The sequence below is a fragment of the Solanum tuberosum genome, unplaced genomic scaffold (assembly GCF_000226075.1).
Source record: "Solanum tuberosum cultivar DM 1-3 516 R44 unplaced genomic scaffold, SolTub_3.0 scf00130, whole genome shotgun sequence".
Taxonomy (NCBI): Eukaryota; Viridiplantae; Streptophyta; class Magnoliopsida; order Solanales; family Solanaceae; genus Solanum; species Solanum tuberosum.
This window is the reverse complement of record NW_006239060.1, coordinates 968,427-991,360: the sequence shown is the minus strand read 5'-3', so window position 1 is coordinate 991,360 and position 22,934 is coordinate 968,427. Positions and strand designations below refer to the sequence as shown.

General features: G+C 29.6%; 1 protein-coding gene across 1 annotated transcript; it reads right to left on the bottom strand.

Moving 5' to 3' along the window:
- Positions 1-14,869: 14,869 nt before the first annotated feature.
- On the bottom strand, positions 14,870-19,638 carry LOC102596236 (NAC domain-containing protein 21/22-like). The gene is made up of 3 exons (XM_006351604.2): positions 19,370-19,638; positions 15,771-16,036; positions 14,870-15,450 (listed from the first exon to the last, which is right to left on the bottom strand). Exons 1-3 carry the CDS (start codon positions 19,536-19,538, stop codon positions 15,052-15,054), a joined length of 834 nt encoding a protein of 277 aa, XP_006351666.1. The 5' UTR covers positions 19,539-19,638; the 3' UTR covers positions 14,870-15,051.
- Between the last annotated feature and the right edge of the window lie 3,296 nt (positions 19,639-22,934).

Genomic DNA, 22,934 nt, shown 5'->3' with positions numbered 1-22,934 from the left:
CTCCATGTATGTCGGATACAGTAAACCATACCAGACTAAACTTTTGGGTAGTAGGGGCTAGGGCCTCGATACTCCTTTCGTTTCAATTTATTCGACTTAATTTAATTTGATAGGAGTATAAAAAAGGTGGAAAAATAAATTAAATTTTATGATCTTAAATTAAAATGCAATGAACATTTAGTTTGAGAGAAGTACAAAAAACACCTCTAAACTCAATACAAAGTATTAGTTTTATCCTTGAATTATTGACAACTTCAAAAACATCTCTTTACTTGACGAACTAAACTTAAATATATCCCGCTCATGCAACATGATTGAAATGCACCCTTAAATTCTCGCCAAGTTTAAAAGAGTGTTTTCAACACTTATTTCGGCTTTTATTAAGAGAAATATGCTCTTACAAGAGTTTAAAACCACTTGTTATGTCATGTGGCAGATCGAGAATGTATCTAAGTTTAGTTAATCAAGTTAAGAAATATTTTTAAGACTATCACTAGTTCAAAAATAAAACTAATTATTTACACTAAATTTAGAGATATTTTTAATATTTTTCTCATTAGATTTTTGTGCGGATCAAATCCAATGTACCATCTTCTTTTTTACTTTTTTTTTCATCCGGTATCCGAAGTCCAGTACATTGGACCCCCCGATTAAATTCAGATCGCATACTACATGACTCATTCAGAAATAGCACTCCCAACAAAATTTTCTTCATATCCTGAACTCTATTTCGAAACCTTTAATTAAGAGTGAAACAGTCCCGCTATTACACCACAACCTATATTGATTCAATGTACCATATTTAGGTTCTATCAACTCTAAACTTGAGTCCAAAATCCAAGGCCCCATGGCTATGCAGACCGTACAAGCAAACCCATTGTCTCGTCCACATCAAAACTACAATTGCTAACACACTTAGATCCGTGGGCCTCACTGCTCCTTCCATTTTAGACTGTTATAATATTTCTCCTTTCACTTTTACTTACTATTTTTAATATGTTAAAAATTAATATTTTTTCTTAATATTAATTATTTATTTTTGTAATTATTTTTAAAATCTAATACTAAATACTATCAATTAATATAAAATTATATTAAAATAAGCATATTAATCAATGTTTTTAAGTGACAGGCAAATAATCCAACATGTTAAGTAAAAGCAAAAGGACAATACTTTTTTTATTCATGAATTTTGTCCTTCAAAACTTGAAACATTTTTTATAAAATCCACACATTAATTTATGTGTTGTTTAACTTCAAAAATAATTGAACTAATTATGTCAAAATTATTTGCTTCGTGAATGGAGTTATACGTTATTTATGTTCTTACACCCCTAAGTTATCCCTATTCATGAGTTCGAAATAAGTATTACTGAAGTTCTGGTATATACAAAATTATTAAATAATATCAAATTTTCTATTGATATATTTCTAATCTTTCAAGCCATCCCATGTTCTGCTTTTTATTAATTTATTCTTTAACATAATAAAAATATTTTAACTTTTTATAACATGTTATTCTTTCAATTATTATGCCCGATTACATAAAGCTATCTTTAAGTGATTTTTTCTAAATCTAAAATAAAAGGACAAAGGATGGTAATTGGTATACAATTATAGCTGTCAAAAAGGGTCCTCCCATCCCACCTGGCCCAAGCCTCGCAGGCCAAGAAATTTGAAGGGCTAAGGCAGGCCGGCCCTTCATTTGGAAGGGCCTGGAAATGCTCCAACCCTAGAAGGGCCGAGGGTTGGAGCGGGCTAGCCCTTCTTTTTCTCTTTTCAAACTTATAATTCCATAACATCAAGAAAATGAGAAGACTTTCAAATCAAATATGGCAAAACTATGATGTTTTCAAACCAAACCCTAGTTATGAGAAAATATTCTCACCTAGGATTTTTACCATATAATTTTTTTAAAAATATCTAAGAATTTCTTTTCCATCTACCGCATAATTCTTCCATAAATTTCAAAAATCTCTCAAATATTTCGTTCTATATCTTAAAAAAAATAGTGAACATGATAACATATATATTGAACAAAATATATTAGATATTAACACTACGCAATATAATAGTGAACATGATATAAAATATTTATATAATATATTATTAACATGATATACTAATATTAAATATATCCAATAATTCTTTTTTATTATTAGATTAGTATTTTTAGTATAAGAAGAGAAAAAATTTAGGGACTAGTTGATTTTATTAAATATTTTTCATATTGAATTGACTTAAAAGGAAGAAAAATACACATATATACATACCATTGAACAAATACTTCAAAAATTGTAATAAGAATATCAAAACTATTGTTATTTATTTATGTAGAGCAATTTAAATCAAAGTGTGTAGCATATTTATCTCAACCCATAATATGAATTAAAATAGAAACTCATGATGTCGTCATTTGAAGGAAAATGAATAGACACAAAATTGAATTAGAACGAATAATGCATAAAAAGAGAAAAGAAAGTATCAAGCGTGAAGAAAATGACAAATATAGTGGGTTTAAGCTAAAGAATAAATGTGTTTTTATTAGTAAATTTTATTTAGGATTAATTATAGAAATCTCACATTTTAGTTTACTTATTATCATTATTCCCTATAAGTTTTTACAAATCTCCAAAATACCCTCATTTTCACGCATCAGATTAGTGTATCTCGCGTATCAGATTAGTGTATCATGTATAAAAATGTACATCAGATTAGTGTATCATCTATAAAATGTAACGTATCTTACTTAACGATTAATGTATCTCGCGCATCAGATTAATGTATCAGCGTTTATATTATTGTATCCGTTTGAGGGATTTCTATAATTATAAATTTTTAAGGGATATGCTGTAATTTTGCCTTAAAAGTATGTGATTTCTGTAATTTGCCCTTTTATTTAATCAATTGTGAAGGGCTTTCCACTTTATTTCTCTGGTAGAGTGAAATGGCTAGGCTTCCCTATCATCTATTTTTTTGGTGATATATTTTAGGGAAAATTTTATGAAATAACAAATTATTAATTTAAATTAAATGCTATAGCCATAGTTTATTTTAGTTGTAATTCGCAACAAACATCTCCTTTTTTTGTCATCTGATTCGGTATACAATTAACCATTTTATACATTTCGGTATAAAATGTGTTTGTGTTTATATAAAGCGAGAGAAAAATATATGTACAAATATAAATATATATATTTTCGTCTTATACACTTATAATTATACAAATACAGATTTATCATACAATTACAATGTATAAATGAATTTATACAAAAACTGAACAATTTGTATAAAATTGGATATATCTAGCGAATTATACAAATCAAAAGCTTTATAGCAAACATAAAATTTATTATGGAATGCAATTATGCAAACTATAGTTATAAACATACAAATATGATTTTTATATTTGTTATATGTGAAAGTTGCTCATTTTAGGCCTAACCCATCGGTGGCCTCCTAAAGTTGGCACGATGTTTCACTTAGACATCTTAACTAGACAATGTTCATTTTAGACACCTGATGTAGAGTTTCGCTATGTCATTTTGACACTTTTTGCTTACATGGCATAATGAGTGTATCACACTCATTGACCAGCGCATGAAATAACTTTTTAGTTATTTTTTTTTTTCTTCTTCTTCTTCCCATTTTTACCCAAGTTAAATTTCATCCATTATAGATGAAGGTTTCGTCAAAAATTACGAAAAATGTTTTTAAAATCCAAAAATAAATCCATTTACGAATTTTTTTTTGGAAGAATTTAATATTAATTTCTTTAAACTAAGCTAAAAAATTGTTTGAGATAGTAATCCCGTGCAGAAGTAGGGTGGGTAGTTTCTGCAAAAGGATTGGGGAGATTTTTATTTTTGAAAATAAAATTTTCAATTGGTGCGCATAGCAGGGTATTTTCTAGGCGGGGGTTTGGGGGTTATTTGGAGGTTGGGTTTTTGGGGGCTTTAGAGAAAGACGATTTTGTGGGTGGAGGGGGAGTGGGGTGGGGGGTGGAGAAGACGACTGGGGGTGGGTTCTTTTATTTGTTTTTTTAAAATTATTTTTTAATTATTTGGATAAAAAATATTATGTGTCATTAATTCATTGGCCAGTTTTTATTTTTATTCAAAAATAATTATTTAATAATTACTTTTGATACAAATGAGAAATGTCATCATTTAATTTTTCACTTTACACGTTATTCGCGAGTGTAACACACACCTTATATATTTTTGCTGATATTAAAAAAAGTATCAAAATGACATAGCGAGATTTTACATCAGGTGTCTAAAATGAACATTGTCTAGTTAAGGTGTCTAATTGAAACATCGTGCCAACTTTTTGGGGCCACCGATGGGTTAGGCCTATATTTTACTTTAACACTTATGAAAAAGAAGTTATTTATTAAATTGAAGTAAAGTCTTACTGTTTTCGATTTAATTATGTTGTTCTCGCTAAAGCTCAATCTGATCCCACTTTAAAAATTATTTTAATTAATCTTTGAAAGCAAAATAAGTATTGCTTTTTTAATATGATTTTTGTTTCTATTATATTTTCACTTTTAATTTTCACAGAACTTACAAATCATAATTAAAATGAATATTTTTATTAAATGAGATTAGTTTTTTTTAAATTTATTCATAAAAACATCATAATATAGATTTCAAAAGGGATTATAAAGCTGAACAGTGTTACTAAGTAATAAATAAATAAAAAAACACTATATAATCCATTACAGTGAAACTGAAGTACCAACATATTTTACTATGATATTGGATACACAATCTCATACTTCAATCCTAAACATTTCAACAACTTAAATTCACAACCAACTACATCTCCATCCAAACAACTGACCCAATGAACATTATGAGTTCTCTTATCTCAGCAAACTTATGCATCATAATTTAATATTTTGCGACAATGCAATTACAAACTGCAGAGGGTAGACAAATCAAAAAATTCGTTTGACAAAAGGCAGACATAATAAACTCTGACCCTGCTAAGATTTTTTTAACAACTTAAATTTTTTTAATATTTGTAGAAATAATAACTCCAAATGAGATTAATGTAGGCCATTTTTAGAAAGAAAAAAAATTAAACAAATATTTTTTTTAAAAAATATGCACTACTACAAACAAACTAAAAAAGCTGACTAAAAACAAAATTAATGACCTGAAGTTAATTTCTAATAAGAAGTTTTACTCATACTTTTATGTATAGCATAGTTTTTGTAATCATAAAGTCTCTAACTTTATATAATAATAAAAACATACTTAAACTATCTCTTTTTTTTAATTTCATACCTAAACTATTGAGAGTGAGTTTCACACCTAAAATATCACTTGTTAATTTGATAAATACATCTCTCTTTTATTACATAAACTATCAGTCATTAGTCTTTTACTATTTGTTTTTAATGTAATATTCTTAAAAGTCATTAAGCATTTAACTTCCTATAGTAATATTATTATTATTTATAAAATAAGAATTAATTCTAGATAATAAGAAGTTATCCATTTGTTTGCAATACATTAGCGTAGATGTTGTTGTAAATACTTTATTTATTAATGGGCAAAGGGTCAAAAATACCCCTCAACTTTGGTTTATAGTTTGACTTTACCCTCGCCGTTAAAATAAAGTTAATTTTACCCCCAAAATTACCCCTCATTAGACGGAATTCCCAAAATTAACCCAAATTACCCGAATTTTAAAAAAAACCCTATTCCCTATTTTTGACCCAATGCCCCAACCCCTCTAGAGGATAACCCGATTAACCCGTATAACCCAATGCCCTGTTAGCCATTCACATTTACCCATTCTCTCTCTTTGAATAGATAATCTCATTTTCTCCATCAGAAGCTAAGTCGAAGAACGATGAGTTGAAGAAAAGACAACCCAGGTTCTCCATCAGAATTTGTACTAATCGTTGTTAAGGTATCAAATTAAACAAATCTTCTTTGATTATTGTCTTTCTATAACATTTAGTTGTTGATTACGAGTTAGAGTTTGTCTCCAAATTTTTGGCTCATTTGTTTGCCTTTTTACCGATATGTATTACGATTTGTTAGTTAGGGTTTGTGGGTATCTATCTTTTTGACTCATTTGTTTGCCTTTTTAACGATATATATTACGATCTGTTAGTTAGGGTTTGTGGGTATCTGTCTTTGGGTTATTTGTTTGACTTTTTACATCTAAAATCTAACAATTTGTTACTTTAGTTGTTGATTTACGAGTATTGATGTTGTGAGTTAAGGTTTTTGAGTTATGAATTTACCTTTTTACATCTAAAATTTCACGATTTATTAGTTATTTGTTTGCTTTTTTACGATTTAGGGTTTGTGGGTAGGTTTTAGGGTATTGTATGAATTTGGAGGAGGGGGTTTAGGTTTTGGAGATGTTATTGAGTATGGGCTGATTTCTTGTTCTAATATTTTATTGAGAAATTCTTGATTGAATATGGTCCCTTTTTTATGTGGGGGTAATATTTTATTCATTCTTATTGAATGTGGTCCCCTTTTCTCTAAATTTCTTACTTATTTATTTGCTTTTTTACAGTTTGTTAATGTTTATTCTTATTGAATTTGGTCCCTTGTTGTCTTTGTGTCCCTTTTTAGGAGTTTTGTTAATGTTATTACTGCTTTTGGAAGTTGTTAATGTTGTCTTTGTGTGCCTTTTTATGTGTTCTGTTTTTCCCTTCTTAGTTATTTTGTTTCATTCATGCTTTTGAAAGTTGTTAATGTTGTTTCTTGTGTGCCTTATGTTGCCTAAAATGATTTTGGTTGATCTGGTATTTCACTATGGTGGGGAATGAATAAGAGAGCCTAAATTGCTTTATGAGAGGAAGCTTGTTCACAAATGGGAAGGTTATGATTCTGATCTCTTATCTTATATAGATATTACTAATGTACTCATTAATATATCAGGCTATGTGGGTGTGCAACAGTTAATAGTATATGTCCCTTTTGGAAAATACTATGAAATAGAAGGTGATGAGGGGATTAGGACATTATTGTCCTTTGTTAAAGATAAATTTGATGTAATTAATTTATTTGTTGTTGAGGATAATGAGTTAGATGCTGATGTTGAGAATATAACCAAAATGTTAGAGACTGTGGTAGTTATTGATGATGTATCTACTGATTGCTGATGGTACTGAAAATAATAGTGATACTTCCAATGATAACTATGATTATAATTCTGAAGAATTGGAGGTTCTTGCACAAGAAAGGAGGAGGGTAATTGATGGTAGCTGGTGTGATTACAAGGATTTACATAAGTCAATGATATTTAAGGATATAGTTGAAGCTAGAAGATACATTAGTTTGCATTCATTGGCAAATGACTATAATTTAACCATTAAAAAGTGACACAAAAATATTTAGGGTTGTTTGCAAAGAAAAATGCAACTTTGTATGTCTAATTTCTGGTGAAAATCATTACGCCGGTGTTAGAGTGAAAACATTAAAAGGAGAGCATAAATGTGATGACCCATGTGATAACTACAAGATTAGTGCAACTACAATTGTTTTTTACTTTAACGAGAAATTGCAAGCTAATCCCAAATACAAGATAAAGAAAATGAGAGTTGATTTGAAAACTACTTTCAACATTAATGCTCATTTTGAAGAGAGCTAAAAGAATGTTTTTGGAGGACATGGAAGGCAGTTTTTGTGATGATTATAAGAAACTTGCTGGGTATGCAAATGCTTTAAAAGGGAGTAATCCAGGAACTGATGTTGTCCTTAAGGTTTCAAAAAATGCATTAGAAGATAGAAAAAGAAATTTTTTGAGAATGTACATTTGTTTTGAAGCATTGAAGAATGGATTTAAGAATGGGTTGAGACCTTTCATTGGCCTAGATGGTAAATTTTTGAAAGGTAAAGCTAAATGTCAACTGTTATGTGCTATTGGTCAAGACTCAATGAACCATTTCTATCCTATTGCTTGGGCTATTGTGGACAGAGAGTGCAAGGCATCTTGGTTGTGGTTCTTTGAATTGTTCTTTATTCATTCTTACTTACTGTATCTTATAAATCTTTATTTGTTGTCTTATGTATTTTCATTTGTCTTGTATATATTTTTGACTGATAAACATGGATTAATTGAAGCTGTTAAAAATATTTTACCTAATGCTACGCATAGATTTTGTGTGAGACACATTGAGGCCAATTGGATGATCATTTGAAGACATTAGGTCTGTCTGAAGAAGCAAAAGACCATTTGTTGCATTTTTCAATACAAACTTGGTGTAGAGTATTTTTTTTATAGTGTTTGCAAGAATAATAAGGTGGAAAACAATTTGGCTGAGTCATTCAACTCTTGGATATTTGAAGCAAGACACAAGCCAATAATTGATATGCTTGAGGATATAAGAATCAAAGTTAAGACTAAATTTGTCAAAAATGAAGATGAATTGATGACTTGGAACTATGATTGGAGTCCTACAACTATTGAAATGTACAATGAATTCTTGAAGATTGCTAATTGTGTTAATTAAATTTCAATGGAGATGATGGATTTGAGGTAAGTGAAGGAAATAACAGACACATTGTCAATTTGGCAGCTAAAAAAACACATGTAGGGTATGGAATCTTACTGGAATACTATGTCCCAATTAAATCAAGGCTCTTCTTTACAAGAATCTTGATCCATTGGAAGAGATTCACTGGTGGTACTCTAAGGAGGCATATCTTTTGACTTACCATTGTAAGCTACAATCAGTGCCTGGTCAAAAGTTCTGAAAAATTAAAGCAGAACAAGCAATGAATCTACCAAAATTGGTAAACTTAGCTGGCAAACCTAGAATGAATAGGAAAAGAGATAAATATGAAGCACTTAAGAGACAAACTGAGTGGGTTGCATCAAGAAGAGGGAGAAAAATGACATGTTCAAACTGTGGGATTCCTGGACACAATGCAAGAGGTTGTCATAAGGTAAACATTTCATTTGCTATGTAATAAGTTATTGTTATTGTAATTGTGTTTTTTCTGTAATTGTGACTTTTCTGTTATTTTATCAGTTTATCTTGTAATTGTGATTTTTTTGTTATTTTATCAGTTTAATCAAGATAGTGAAGAAGGCACTTCTAATACTGGACAGGTTAAGAGTAAGAAGCAAAAGGTAAAATCCCTTTTTTTTTAGTTCTCACTTATTTTATAATGTCAAGCTTCAGTTTTGTGTAATTCTCTCACTTCAGTTTTGTGTAATTGCCTCACTTCTAATATTGTAATTGTCTCACTTATTGCTATGTAATCCATCTTTTCAAATGGACCAAATGATGGGTGAAAGCACCTCTAAGGCTAGACAGTTAAAGCGAAAAAAGCAAAAGATAAGAAGGCTAAACAATTTTTTCTGGTATAGTCAGTATTGTGATATGTTAAAGATGGAATATTTTTTCTTATATTAGATGGATGAACACTGTGATAAGGAAAAAAGGCAAACAAATGAGAGGCATAAGACACTAATTGATGAAGAAGATGTTGAGTATCCAGCACCTACTCAAGATTGTGAAGGACTTCCCCTTGACAGTTCTCCAATTGCTGCAACAGTGGAGGACTTTCCCTTGACAGCTCCACAACCTACTCAAGATTGTGCATCTGAAGATGAAGATTTTGGTCTTGATGTTGAGGATGACATGCCATGGAAGCCAAGAGATTTTTCAGAGTTGAAGTCTAGAATCTAACAAAGACAAAACAAGCACAAGTTACTGGATCAAGAAGAATCAACTTTAATTGTGATGGTCTGACTATACCAGAAGACTATGCACTAAAAGGACCTACATGGAAGAGGAATGCATCTGAAACTGGAAATATGTTGGAGCAATTAAGAAAGGAAAAGGTATGAAAGTTGGAAAATTTAGTGACTTATTCTACAAGAGTGATGCTTAGTATATCATTGTGGTCTTTTTATGAGATGGATATGCGATCCAACAAGGAAAAGAAACAAGCAAAGGAGAATAGAACACTAATTGATAAAGAAGATGTTGAGGACTTTCCCTTGACATCTCCATAGCCTACTCAAGATTGTGCATCAGATGAAGATGAAGATTTTGGTCTTGATGTTGAGGATGACATGCCATGAAGGCAAGAGATTTTTCAGAGTTGAAGTCTAGAATCCAACAAAGACAGAAACAGGCACAATCTACAGGATCAAGAAGAATCAACTTTCTTGGAGATGGTCCGAGTGTACCAAGTGACTTGTATGTACCAAAGGGACTTACACGAAAGGAATATGCATCTATTACTCAAAGAATGTTGGAGCAATCAAGAGTGGAAAAACTTAAGACAAAAAAGGGTAATGACAAGGCACAACAATGACAAGTTCAGTAATGAAGACAATATTTTGTTATTTTGTTGCATGTTTTTGAGATACTAATGTCATACACAAACATGTTTATATGTTTAAAAGCTTTTTGTATTTGCACTAACTTCTTTTGGGGTATGTACTGAACTAACTTCTCTATGGTCAAATCAGTTTTTTGTCAATATATATGAAGTGGTCAAAGTGTTCATCAATATATATGTAATGTTCAAAGTTAGTTTCTTTCAATATCAGATATATTGCAATTTTGTTCAGGTTCTGTAAATGTGTAAAAGAGAAATCATAAATATTCAGGTTCTGTAAATATATGAACATTACTTCAACTACTAAACATTACTTCATATTATATCAGTGCTTATGTCCTTCCATTACAACACCAAAATGAAGAACAAAAAGGGAACCAACATCACAAAAGACACTAACAACTGAATTGAACTAAACACTAACAATTGATGCTGAAAGTAAACAGTAACAAAGGAAGTCACTTAGTCGTTAATGCAACTAGAAATCCAACAAAAAGAAAACATTAAATCATAACTTTGTACTTTATCTTGTGATATTTGTCTTTAAATGTCCTAACTTTTTCCACTACCAAATCATTCGATGCCTCCAATGTAGCAATTGTTTCCGACAAATGACCTGCTTTTATCTTCAAATTTTCCACGACAATCTTCCAGTTCTCCATTTCAATCTTCAAATTCTCCATTTCAATATTCGAATTATCCATTTCCATCTTAACATGTTTCAACGAAGACTCTAAATTACGTAGGTAAGCTACTTCAGGAAAAGCTTGGTCTTCCCATTCCCAATATCCACATGAAGAAAACTGTCATAAGAATACTCGAAATCAGTTCATACAAAGAAATACGAAATTAGTTCAATAATAAGAATAAATCAATTCATATACTTACATCTGGATGAGGACATCGGAAAAATCTTCCCGGATTAGATGTAGTACTCGAAATCAGTGTTTTGACCACCAAACCACAAACACATTTTCTTTGAGATGAATAGCTATTTTGTGACATTTTCTGAGAAGAAAATTCAGAGGTGAACGAAAGAGAGATGCTGGAAGAACAATGGAGGAGAAGTTAATGGGCAAAGGGCATTGGGTTATATGAAAAATTTGAGAGAATAGGTAACAGGGCATTGGGTTATACAGGTTAACCGGGTTATCCTAGAGGGGGGGTCAGGGCATTGGGTTAAAAATAGGGAATAGAGTGTTTTTTCTTAAATTTGGGTAATTTGGGTCAATTTTGGGGATTCCGTCTAATGAGCAGTAGTTTTGGTGAAATTAGTAACAGGAAGGGTAAAATTAACTTCATTTTAACGGTGAGGCTAAAGTCAAATAATAAACCAAAGTAAAGAGGTATTTTTGACCCTTTATGACTAATATTTATGTTACTCAAGATTATTTTAAATTAATAATTAATATGTTAGTCATTTATTTGTAATATAATTTGTTGGATAATGTTATATAAAATTTTATTTACAACATGATGTTGTGAGTATTTTAATTCAAAATTTTAAAATATTTTCATATATAAAACAAATAAGAACAAAGTTTAACAGACGTTTTGACTTAAAATTTTAAGCACGATGCATATGGTAATCTCAATAGTAGATTCTTTTTTGGAAAAATTACACAAATCTCACCTTTTAGTTTACTTATTACCATTATCCCATATAAGTTTTTCAAATCTCCAAAATTCCTCATTTTCGCGCATCAGATTAGTGTATCTCGCGCATCAGATTAATGTATCTCGCGCATCAGATTAGTGTATCTCGTGCATCAGATTAGTGTATCATGTATAAAATGTACATCAGATTAGTGTATCATGTGTAAAATGTAATATATCTTACTTAACGATTAATGTATCTCGCGCATCAGATTAGTGTATCTCGTGCATCAGATTAGTGTATCATGTATAAAATGTACATCAGATTAGTGTATCATGTGTAAAATGTAATATATCTTACTTAACGATTAATGTATCTCGCGCATCAGATTAATTTATCAGCGCTTATATTATTGGATCCGTTTGAGGGATTTCTGTAATTATAAACTTTTAAGGGATAGATTGTAATTTTACCTTAAAAGTATGTGATTTCTGTAATTTACCCTTTTTTTTTTACAAATACTAGCCCAAAATAGAACAATATATGCATTCAATGAGAAACATGACCATGAAAATCTAGATTTAATGATATTACTCTAAATAATATGATATTTACCTATATAAATCATACGAAAACAATTTTTTCATTACCAAAGATTACGATTATTAATAACTAGTTGAAAACTATTTTAATTTGGTGAAGAACAAGCTGCACATTGTCAATGGTTATTTTTTATAACTATAATTAGTAGTAATAAAGGTGCCTCTAAAAGACACAATATCATTAATTTGATGCAAGACCTAGCTAGTAATTTTTTTTTAAAAAAACAAATAATAATTATGTGCATTTTCAATTTTTTTAAAGAAGTTTGTATAAATAATTAAATCACAAAAATAAATAAAAGAGAAATGTGATACCGAAAATTCATACAAAATAGGTCAGTTGAGTTGTAATTTCCTCTCCATTTTTCATATCTCAATTTCTTTTTTATTAAAAAAAGATATTCATACAAAATCAAATACTAATTAAATCTATAATTATTCTCTACCCCTAGTTATAATAATTATTCACAAGTATATGTTTGCTTAGTTACGTAATTTATCTTAAATCTACTAACTGTATGATAATTCCAATTTCTAAAGGCCCATAGATTGGGTTATATCGAGGCCCATATTTATCTTTGACTTTCACTACTGTTGCTCCACTTTTAGGACAGATTACTGGCTGATCTACCAAATTTTTTAATTAACATTTTATAAAATCAGAGCAACCAAATTAGGAATTTTAATTGAAAATATAGTTAACCCGAGTTATTGGATTAACAAATAACAATGTGAGAACAATCGATAAATTTAGATTTCAAGTGCCATTAATACCAACTTCATATAGGCCATAGCCACTCATTAAACTGAAAAGGGATTAACGATTAGTCGGTTAGGATCATGGTAGCAGTGGTGGAGACAGAATTTTCATTAAGAGGTTTAAAAAAATAAGTAAGCACGTTAATAATATTCACATATAAACGAGTCGGGCCGGATATAAGTGTATAGATAAAATTTAATTCTACGTCAACACAACATAAAAAGTAGTAGCAGCAAGCTAAAATGTGATAAAACATAGAAAGCAGCAACAACAAGCTAAAATGTGATAAAACATAGGAAGTAGCAGCAAGCTAGAATATGATAAAAAATACTCTGATTTAAACTCACGCAGCCGAGAAGATTTGACAGAATCTTGAACCTAGTTTACCACTAAATCAAGCCTTTAGCTTATGCTAAAGGGGTTCATTATTAAATATATACTCGCAAATCAATGAATATATATATATATATATATAGTGTAATTTTCTAACGAAGGAGGTTCGAATGAACCCTCTGAGTTCCATGTAGCTCCGCCCATGCGATTAAGTGCTTATCATCATGCCAAAACTATAATCGATAGCAAATACATAACTTTATAACTTGACTAAGTCCATCAAGCAAGTGTCATGTTCGATCATGACTCCGACCCGAGCCATCCTAGCCCCTTGTGGGCCTTGCCATAGACAGGATGTTGTCATTATCCAACATTAACTTTAGAGCAAATTTTATGAATAACAAACATAAAAATCATATTAGCGCTCTATAGCTACAATTTTGCTATTTGCACTCCATAGCATCTAATTTATATAAATCGCAGGCAGGCATCTCGTTTGTATAAAAGTGCAGTGATTGTATATGTATATCAGTTAGATAATTGTATATATGTAACTACTATGTATATGTATCAATGATTGTGTTTGTATATCTGCATAAAATTTGAATTTGTATACAATTGAATCGAATTAAAATATTTGTATATAAAATCTATATCTCTCTCTTGTTTAATACAACACAAATTATACATTGTAATTTGGATAATTTGTGTTTGTATAAAGTGAGAAAGAGAGAAAGGCAAAATAGAACCAGGCAGGGGAAGATCTGTATTTGCATAATTATAAGTGTATAGGATGAAAATATATGTATTTGTATTTGTATATACAGTTCTCTCTCGCTTTATACAAACACAAACACAATCTATACATTTGTGTTTGTATAAAGTCAGAGAGGCGAGCCAGAGAGAGGCGCGCGAGATTCCAGAGTGGCGAACGAGATTCTCTGAATGGCAAAGTTTGCTACGAATTAGAATTAAATGAAACTGTACCTATATCATTTATTTTGAATTAATAATTTGCTATAATGCACAATTTCCCCCCAACTTTATCCTAAAACTGCCAAATGACTATATATATATATACTGGGAACAAGAGGAATATTACTAATGGCCAATTTACACAAAAGTGAAAGTAATATACAAATTAATAATTATCAACGATAGACACTTATGTCTGATCAATTTATCTATATATATGTATATCTACTGATGAAGAAAAGAAAAATAAAAATAAAAATAAAAAATCACCCCATCAAACATACAAGAATTTTACCCCACAAGCAAACGCTAATTAATTAAGACATGATCTACACAAACTCAATACACATTGTCTTTTTCTTTAAACTATTTTGTGGTTTCCTACTTTTAATAATAACAATATTCATTAACGATTCAAATAAAAACCAAGCTATTTAATTTTCATCATCAAATCACATGTTCCCAATGCTCGAATGCAGTACTCCTCGATCCATCTTGTAAATTTGGATCTTCGAAATTCATGTCCAACAAGAACCCGTACTCATCATCATCCTCAGCCATTTCATCGTTCGATTGAGGTTCCTTCATTTCTTGAGACATTAATTGAACATAGCTACTTTGGTTATTGTTTGGTTCCATTAAATCAAACAACTTCTGGCTTTGATGACCAACTTGGCGTTGGGAGAAGGCGGCGTAAGGCAAAGCAATATGAGACTGATCCATATTGGGAGAAGAGTTGACACCAACCTCATACATGTTTTGCGTGTTGAATATGTTATTATTGTTGTTGTTGTTATTATTCTCGGCTTTAGCTTTGTGAAATACTCGACATAACACCCAATCTTCCTGTTCAATCATCATATACAACGTACCAAACAAATTTAGTTATGTCAATCGTTAGGTGTTTTATATATATACTAGGTAAGAAAACGTTCTTTTGCCCATCACTTTATGTTTCCCCCTTTTTAGCTAGGAGGTTTCTATGAAATTTCTTTTGCATGAACTTTTGTCACTTTTGATCACGTGAAAATTGTTACTATCTTTATGTCCTTATGTAGTATGTACTAATGATGGAAAAACTTTGTTCACTAATAATAACTAAATTAAATTCAAACTCTGTATCGAGACTAAACTAGATAAATAAATTGAAATGAGCGAAGAATTACCTTAGGGGGTATATGTGGATTTTCGAGGCGGAATTCATGCATGATCCAACCAGTTTTAATTCCATTAGGAGCTCTATTCATGTAAAAAACTAGAGTTTTTCTCATCCCTACGATCGTACGAGTTTTCGGATCTACCACCGTCCGATCTTTGCCTGTCGCTTTCCAATAACCCGAAATTGTGGCCCGATTTGTACGAAAACCAGTAGCGTATTTCCGATCTCGAAAGCTGAAGAAGTACCATTCACTTGAGTTCAGCTTTGCCATCTCTAATTTATCCAAAAACATCGATCAACATTCAGATAGTCAATCAACTGAGTTATTAAGATTCTATTATAGAACTATATGATATGATGGAGAGTGGAAGATTTCATGAATATAGAGAAGAAATTAATATTTAGATGGATCCAAATTAAGGTAGAGGTGCACATGACAACTAAGAACATAATTAAGGATGATATTAGTTGTGTTCATGCAAGTAAATTTAAATAATATTGTTATAAAATATTCTAGCTTAAACTATAAGAGAGGATGCACTTTTTTGGGCCAAGCACATGAAATTATTTTGTAGTGAAATTTTATCAAAGTATATGACTATCACGTCTAAAAATTTATCTGATTAAAAAAGACATACTTTTATTACTTTGACCCATCATCACTAGCTTGTAAGACAATGCTATTAGCTAAAGTGACGTAGAAAGTTGGGTATTAGTCACAATAGATTCTCTAGGCATGTTTACTCTATAGATAAACCTTTTGAGAAAGTTCATATGAATGAATGGAAAATGAGTTTTATCCTTTTCTTCACAATAGTCTAATTATTTAGATATGGGTGGGCAATCCAACATAAACTTCGTCATGTACCACCTAAAAATAATAATAATCTTAACCAATAAAATTAGGGGTATTATATAGCAAGAACTTAATTAATCTTTGTAATTTATACACTTGTTTTGTTTTCTTCAATTAACAAAATCCAGAGTCCTTAAGATTATATTTCTTATTTGTCGTTTCATGTGAATATATCAATTAACTATACGTGCAAGAGAAAGTGAATGACATATATATTTGATGAAATAATATCATGGGAAGTAAGGTGGTCAAATGAAAGTCTAAATGGACGTGGTGTAGTGGTGGGAATTCTTTACCCTTAACTAGAAATCTCGAGTTTGAGCTCTGAGTATGGAGAAAATCATGTTAGGAGCCCGCAATCCAAATTTAATCGGACCTCTAATGCGGAGCACAAAATTTTAGAATACAAAAAAAAAATCTTCTAAATTTAAAGTTGTAGAATATAATTTGTGTGAAAAACTGAAAATTATGAAAATTTATTTATGTTTTTCAAATGAATTTTCAAAGAAACGTCTCTATCGCTCTACGATGGTGTAAACATATACCTATCATTTCTTACATGAAACTTCTCTAGAAAGAAATCTATTATTATGTTGCGTCACAATTGTATTTCATAAGCTTCAATATGATTTTGGAATAAGTGAGTTGATTCATCATGAACCGCGTAATATGCATGAACAATAAATTTAAAAACTATACGATAAATACTACCATATTAAGTTGCATTTCTTCTCGTGTTATCACAAAAATACAAAACATCTTTTCTTCTCTATCACAAAAATATCCTATTTTTATAGCTAAATTTCCGCAGAATTTACATGTGAACCAAATCCATTAAAACCTGAATTAATGTTATTTACTCCAGAAAGCAATCATCATTTTCTCTCAAACTTATCTCCTTCAAATCTCTATAGTACTTAAAAAGGGATAATTTAAAGAATATACTAAAATAGGACCCTAATTACCATAACTAGTAGTAACAATATTTCATTTTCAATACATGGTAAAATTTTATTTGTTTTTACAAAACATATACAACCTCCAATATATCAAATTATCTTTTTTTTAATTATCGTCTATCTCCGTCCAAAGGAAGAAAGATCTCAAGAAATTAATTAGATTGTTTACGTTTTCACAATCTTTAAAACTAAACTTGTTCTCCCTACAATTCACTTTGATCCTACTAAAAACTTGGGCTTTATGAACATGGATGGAATTTTAAAAAATAAATTGGACACACGCACACTTGAAATAATTGTATATCATTATGTGTCAATGTCATGTATGTACATATACGAAATACAATTATTCCATTGCCACTAGCTAGACCACACCACTCATTATATCATGGGACATACACTTGACTTACGTACATCGTATATCATTGTATGTCTTATGTATTGTCACATGGACATGTATATAATACTGATACACATGACATATATTGAACAAACATACGATAAAGATACGCGTTATACCATTATAATGCAAAAATCATTTTCGAGAAAAAAGTGGAAGAAGAAGAATGTTACATAAAATTCTTTCATAGTTCATTATTCATTTCAAAATTGAATCCAATCAATGAATTGCTAGCTTGATAATTGAGAAACAAATTTAAGAAGAAGATATGACATCCATTAAAAGTTTTGAAGTTCGAAAATCAAAATTCATTTCTAAAAAAGAAGAGACGACCTTCGTTGAAAGCTTTGTAGCTTAAATATCAAAATCCATAGTTTAAAATTATTGCTCTAGACCATTTTGATATGCTAAAAAAAATAAAAATCATTATACTTTCTCTAATCTTTCTCCCACCTCTCATTACCAAATGAAATAGGATTAATTTAATGCTTGTAACTTAATGTTTCATGGTTTTGCAAGTTAAGCTTCATTGTAATATTGAGATTGGTTGAGAATAAAATTAAATAATAAAAAATATGTTATTTCTAACGATTTAAGGTTTTAGATGAGATAATCACACTTCAACATAGTATAGAACCGATTGATATCAAATTTCATCCCACCCATGTCAAAAAGATAGTCACATAAGGAAAATATAGAAGAACTACGCAAGAGAGAGAAAAAGAGATTAGTTAAAGTTTTATCAAATTTAAAGCCTAAAATCAAGTGCTATATATTCTGAAAAATCTCCTATTTAAAAGCTAAATTTCCGTGAACCGAATCCATTAAAACCTGAATTTATTATAATTTACTCCACAAAGCAACCATCATTTTCTTTCAAACTTATCTCTATAGTACACAATAGAGGACACAACATCAAAGAAAATAATAATAATAAAAAAAAAGTCCTAAAGATTCTTAAAGATATATTTAATTAGGAAAAAGAAATTCAAAATCGTAATCATATATTATAGTTTAGCATTATCTTCCCATGAATAAAAAAAGTATATAGTCTATAGAGTATCTCTTTCTTTTGTACCATAAAAAATTCAAGAAAAATGTCCGTTAAAGTCACTTTTTTGCAACTTTTTCATCTAATCAATGACACTACACTATTTTTTTGTGTAATGATAATCAAATTTCTATCTCTCAATTTTTTTTTCGTTTTTACATGTCACATAAGTATCAACGAGATCAACATATAATACATATACATATATAATTTTCCGACAAAAATAAGATAGCTCCACCCTTAAACAAATATAATTTCTCGATAACTTCAGAAAAACACGTATAATTCGTAGAAGGAGATGAAGAAAAAGGAGAAAGAGATGAAGAAATGAGTAAATTACCAGGAAGTTGCCATGGCTCACATGTATGAAGATCGATTTCGATTAAAGTACCTTTAAGAACATCTTCATTAGCAATTTTCTTGAAGAGATAATGGCAAACTAATTCTTCATCACTTGGATAAAATCTAAATCCAGGAGGAAGTGTTGCACCAATGTCTCTTAAACCCATATATAGGGATAGAGAGGTTTTATATTAAAACTAATTTTGTAAAGGAATAATGTTTTTTTTTGTTAATAGCTTATAGAGCTAGGGAGTATTATAATTTTTTTGTTTGATAATAAATTAATACAAAGAAGGAAAAAGGTATGTAGTTATATATAAAGAGGAGAGGGAAGTGCCATTTGCCACTTGGAATTTGTTATATTATTGTAACACCTTATGCTTGTGAAGTTCGTTATTGTTTTTTGTTGGGACCTACAATGAAAACCAAAGCTACAAGAAATCTTCATTTAATTAATTGTGGGCTTAATAATAAGTAAAGAAATTCAATTAATGAAAACCTTAAGAGGAGTACTATACACTATTATTAAGGATATTTTGATAAGAAATGTTTTTTTTAAAACTAAGTTGGTAGGTGAACATAAAAATATTATCTCAGGAGTATTTATAACAACATTTTACAATTATATTTTCTATGGGACCATTTTTCATATTATATTATATAATACAATATATTTTTTGTAACAATCTTTGTCAAAACACTCTAAAAATAGAGATAATTTCATAAACTTTTTTCAAGGATTGATTTTGTTTCACTCATATTCTTTGTGATTTACGATGTTATATCTATCTCTATTGTTTTGCTTTATTTGCAACAATTCTATTAACATACTTACTAATAGTATATAAAAAAAAACCAACGTGACTAATATGCCCTTTATAAAAATATGTGAAGATATAGATTTTAATAAAAAGTGAAAAAAACATTTTCCAAAAGGATATTAAAACAATATAATATCTACAAAATTAATTAAATAATAAAGTATGTTAAAGAGCGCTTACTAGCTATAGTTCATGTCACATTTTTTAAATATTATTCATAAGTATGTAAATTGAGTTGTTATAAATTAATCAAGTTAAACATAATATTGTCAATTCCAAAGAAATTCAGTGAAATGAACTCAAACTGGAAGGAAGATCTCTAAAATTATCCCCTAGAAAAATATCTAAACAAACGAAATCGTTAACAAGAGTTCAAATGTATATCCCTTAGGTGGGGTGAGGTAGAATTGCATGATTAATTAGGAAAATTGCAGAAAAAAGGAACTATGTTGAAAGTGAAAAACTTAACAACCTAATCCAAGAGACCATTTTTAGTAATCCTTTGTATCGGGAATGTTGAGTCACTCACGGAATCATGGATATATATTTAAGTTCATACCTCTCTAGTGGATTTTAGGCAAGAGATATTTAGTGACAATATTTATTGTCGTAAAAATATTTAATGATAATTGAGTTAATGACATTGTATTTAGAGTCGCTAAAATCTTTATCAGCATTTATATAAGGTGTTGGTTATATAAACACTATATTTATTATTGTCACTAAATATAATATAGCGACGATTATATTATTATCGCAAAATCCTATGTTTGTATTACTTTACTATAATAATATAGAAAATTTTACGCCACATGACTATATAATTTTAGGAGTTTTAATTACAAGATATTTTCTAATTACCCTACATAATAAAACTTGTTCATTTTGTAGCAACTTAAGGAAAAATATGTGTACCCTTTGATTTTAGATTTCGATTTTGATATTTAGCGGCAATTGAGTAATCTTTGTATTTGGAGTTGTTAAAGTCTTTAGTGGTATTTATATAGAGTATTAATTATAAATATCTATATTTATTATTGTTGCTAAATATAATATAGCAATAATTATATCATTAACATTTAATAATTATTACAAATTCCTTTATTTATTTTAGTGCTACTATGATAATATAGAAAATTATACACCACGTGACTATATAATTTAGGAGTTTTAATTACAAGACATTTTCTAATTAACCTACATAACAAAACTTGTTCAATTTGTAGCAACTTAAGGAAAAATATGTGTACCCTTTGATTTTAGATTTCAATTTTGATAAATCTTATCCCTGCCAATCATATCCCTTTCTAAGGTTATATGAATGTATTGAGCACATGGATACATGAAACACATGTGACCTACATATATAATAATTAATATACAATATACAAGTGACATACGATATACAAATAGTCTATTTGATTAAATTTTTAAAATTTATTTATTTTAAAAAGTACTTTTATTAAGTAGTAACTAGTGTTTGGTTAATCAATTTGAAACTCTTTTACCAATATCAGAGTAGTATCCTATGCTTGGCCAATATGCCAAAAGTTTTTTTTTCGTAGGTAAAAACATTTTTTTTAGGAAAACTTACTTCAATACACAACTTATTCTACTATATCCTTTAAAATTCCTTATCATTTGAAAAAATAAAAAATCCCTACGTTACGTGATGTATCAATCAGATACATCACTTTACACGATGTATCGGTCGGATACATTACTTTACGCAATGTATCGGGACGTTGAGTGATGTATCGAGACACGATGTATCAAGACGTTAAGGGATGTATCCGAAACTAGGACGCGATGTATCAGGACGTTTTGGGATGTATCCGAAACCATGACGCGATGTATCAGGACGTTTTGGGATGAGTCTGAAATTGGGAAGCGATGCATCGGGACGTTTGGGATGTATCTGGATTCCACCAAATTTAAAAAATAATAGGAATTGAATGTAATTAGCTCGTAACACTATGAAATTTGTGTAAAATCTACATATTTTTTAACTTATGTTACTACTCAAAAGACTTTTTTTTGGGTTAAAAGTTTGGCCAAACATCTGAACTTCTAAAATAAGCTCTTTCTGATTATTATTTTTTAACACTTTTAGTTTGGCTTTCCAAAAATTTGACCAGACATACCATACATATGCTATATAATATGATATTTATGTATATACACAAGTGATATATATGAGACTCTTAAAGTCTGAAAGTTTCATTCAAACCACACTAAATCGTTCCAAACTTTAGAGGTAAGCTCCCCAAAATGTTCTCAAACTTTTGGAGCAATACCGATTGTAAACATTTTATTTACTCTCAATAAAATATTTTATAACCCCACAAATATTTATGGTTATTTAGATTACAAATTTCAAAAATCCTCATTTTTTTAAAAAATTTTTGTTTACTAATCAAACACTTTCAGATAAATTGAGACAAAAATAGAGATACATCTAACTAATAGCATTAGAAAATCTCACCAGCAATATATATAATTTAAATCATTGACAAAATTCTTGACACAACATGTCTAATCCCATTGAATTAGATTAAGTAACAACTATTTGCATTATCTTTAGGGGTTTCTAGAGTATGACTAGAGATATGAACACAAATTGATATACGTAAACAAGTCATAACCGCGTATTAATTAGTGGAGGAACAAAGTTTATTACTTCTAAGAAAATTGTAAGTCAAAAGAGTCATAATTCTCTCACATAAGTATAGATTAGCTTAC

Coding starts and splice junctions, on each gene's coding strand:
- LOC102596236 (XM_006351604.2), bottom strand. CDS start 19,538: ATGGGTTTAAGAGACATTGGTGCAACACTTCCTCCTGGATTTAGATTT. Junction 16,037..19,369: donor TGAGCCATGGCAACTTCCTG/GTAATTTACTCA, acceptor TGGATAAATTAG/AGATGGCAAAGCTGAACTCA. Junction 15,451..15,770: donor ATCCACATATACCCCCTAAG/GTAATTCTTCGC, acceptor ATGATTGAACAG/GAAGATTGGGTGTTATGTCG.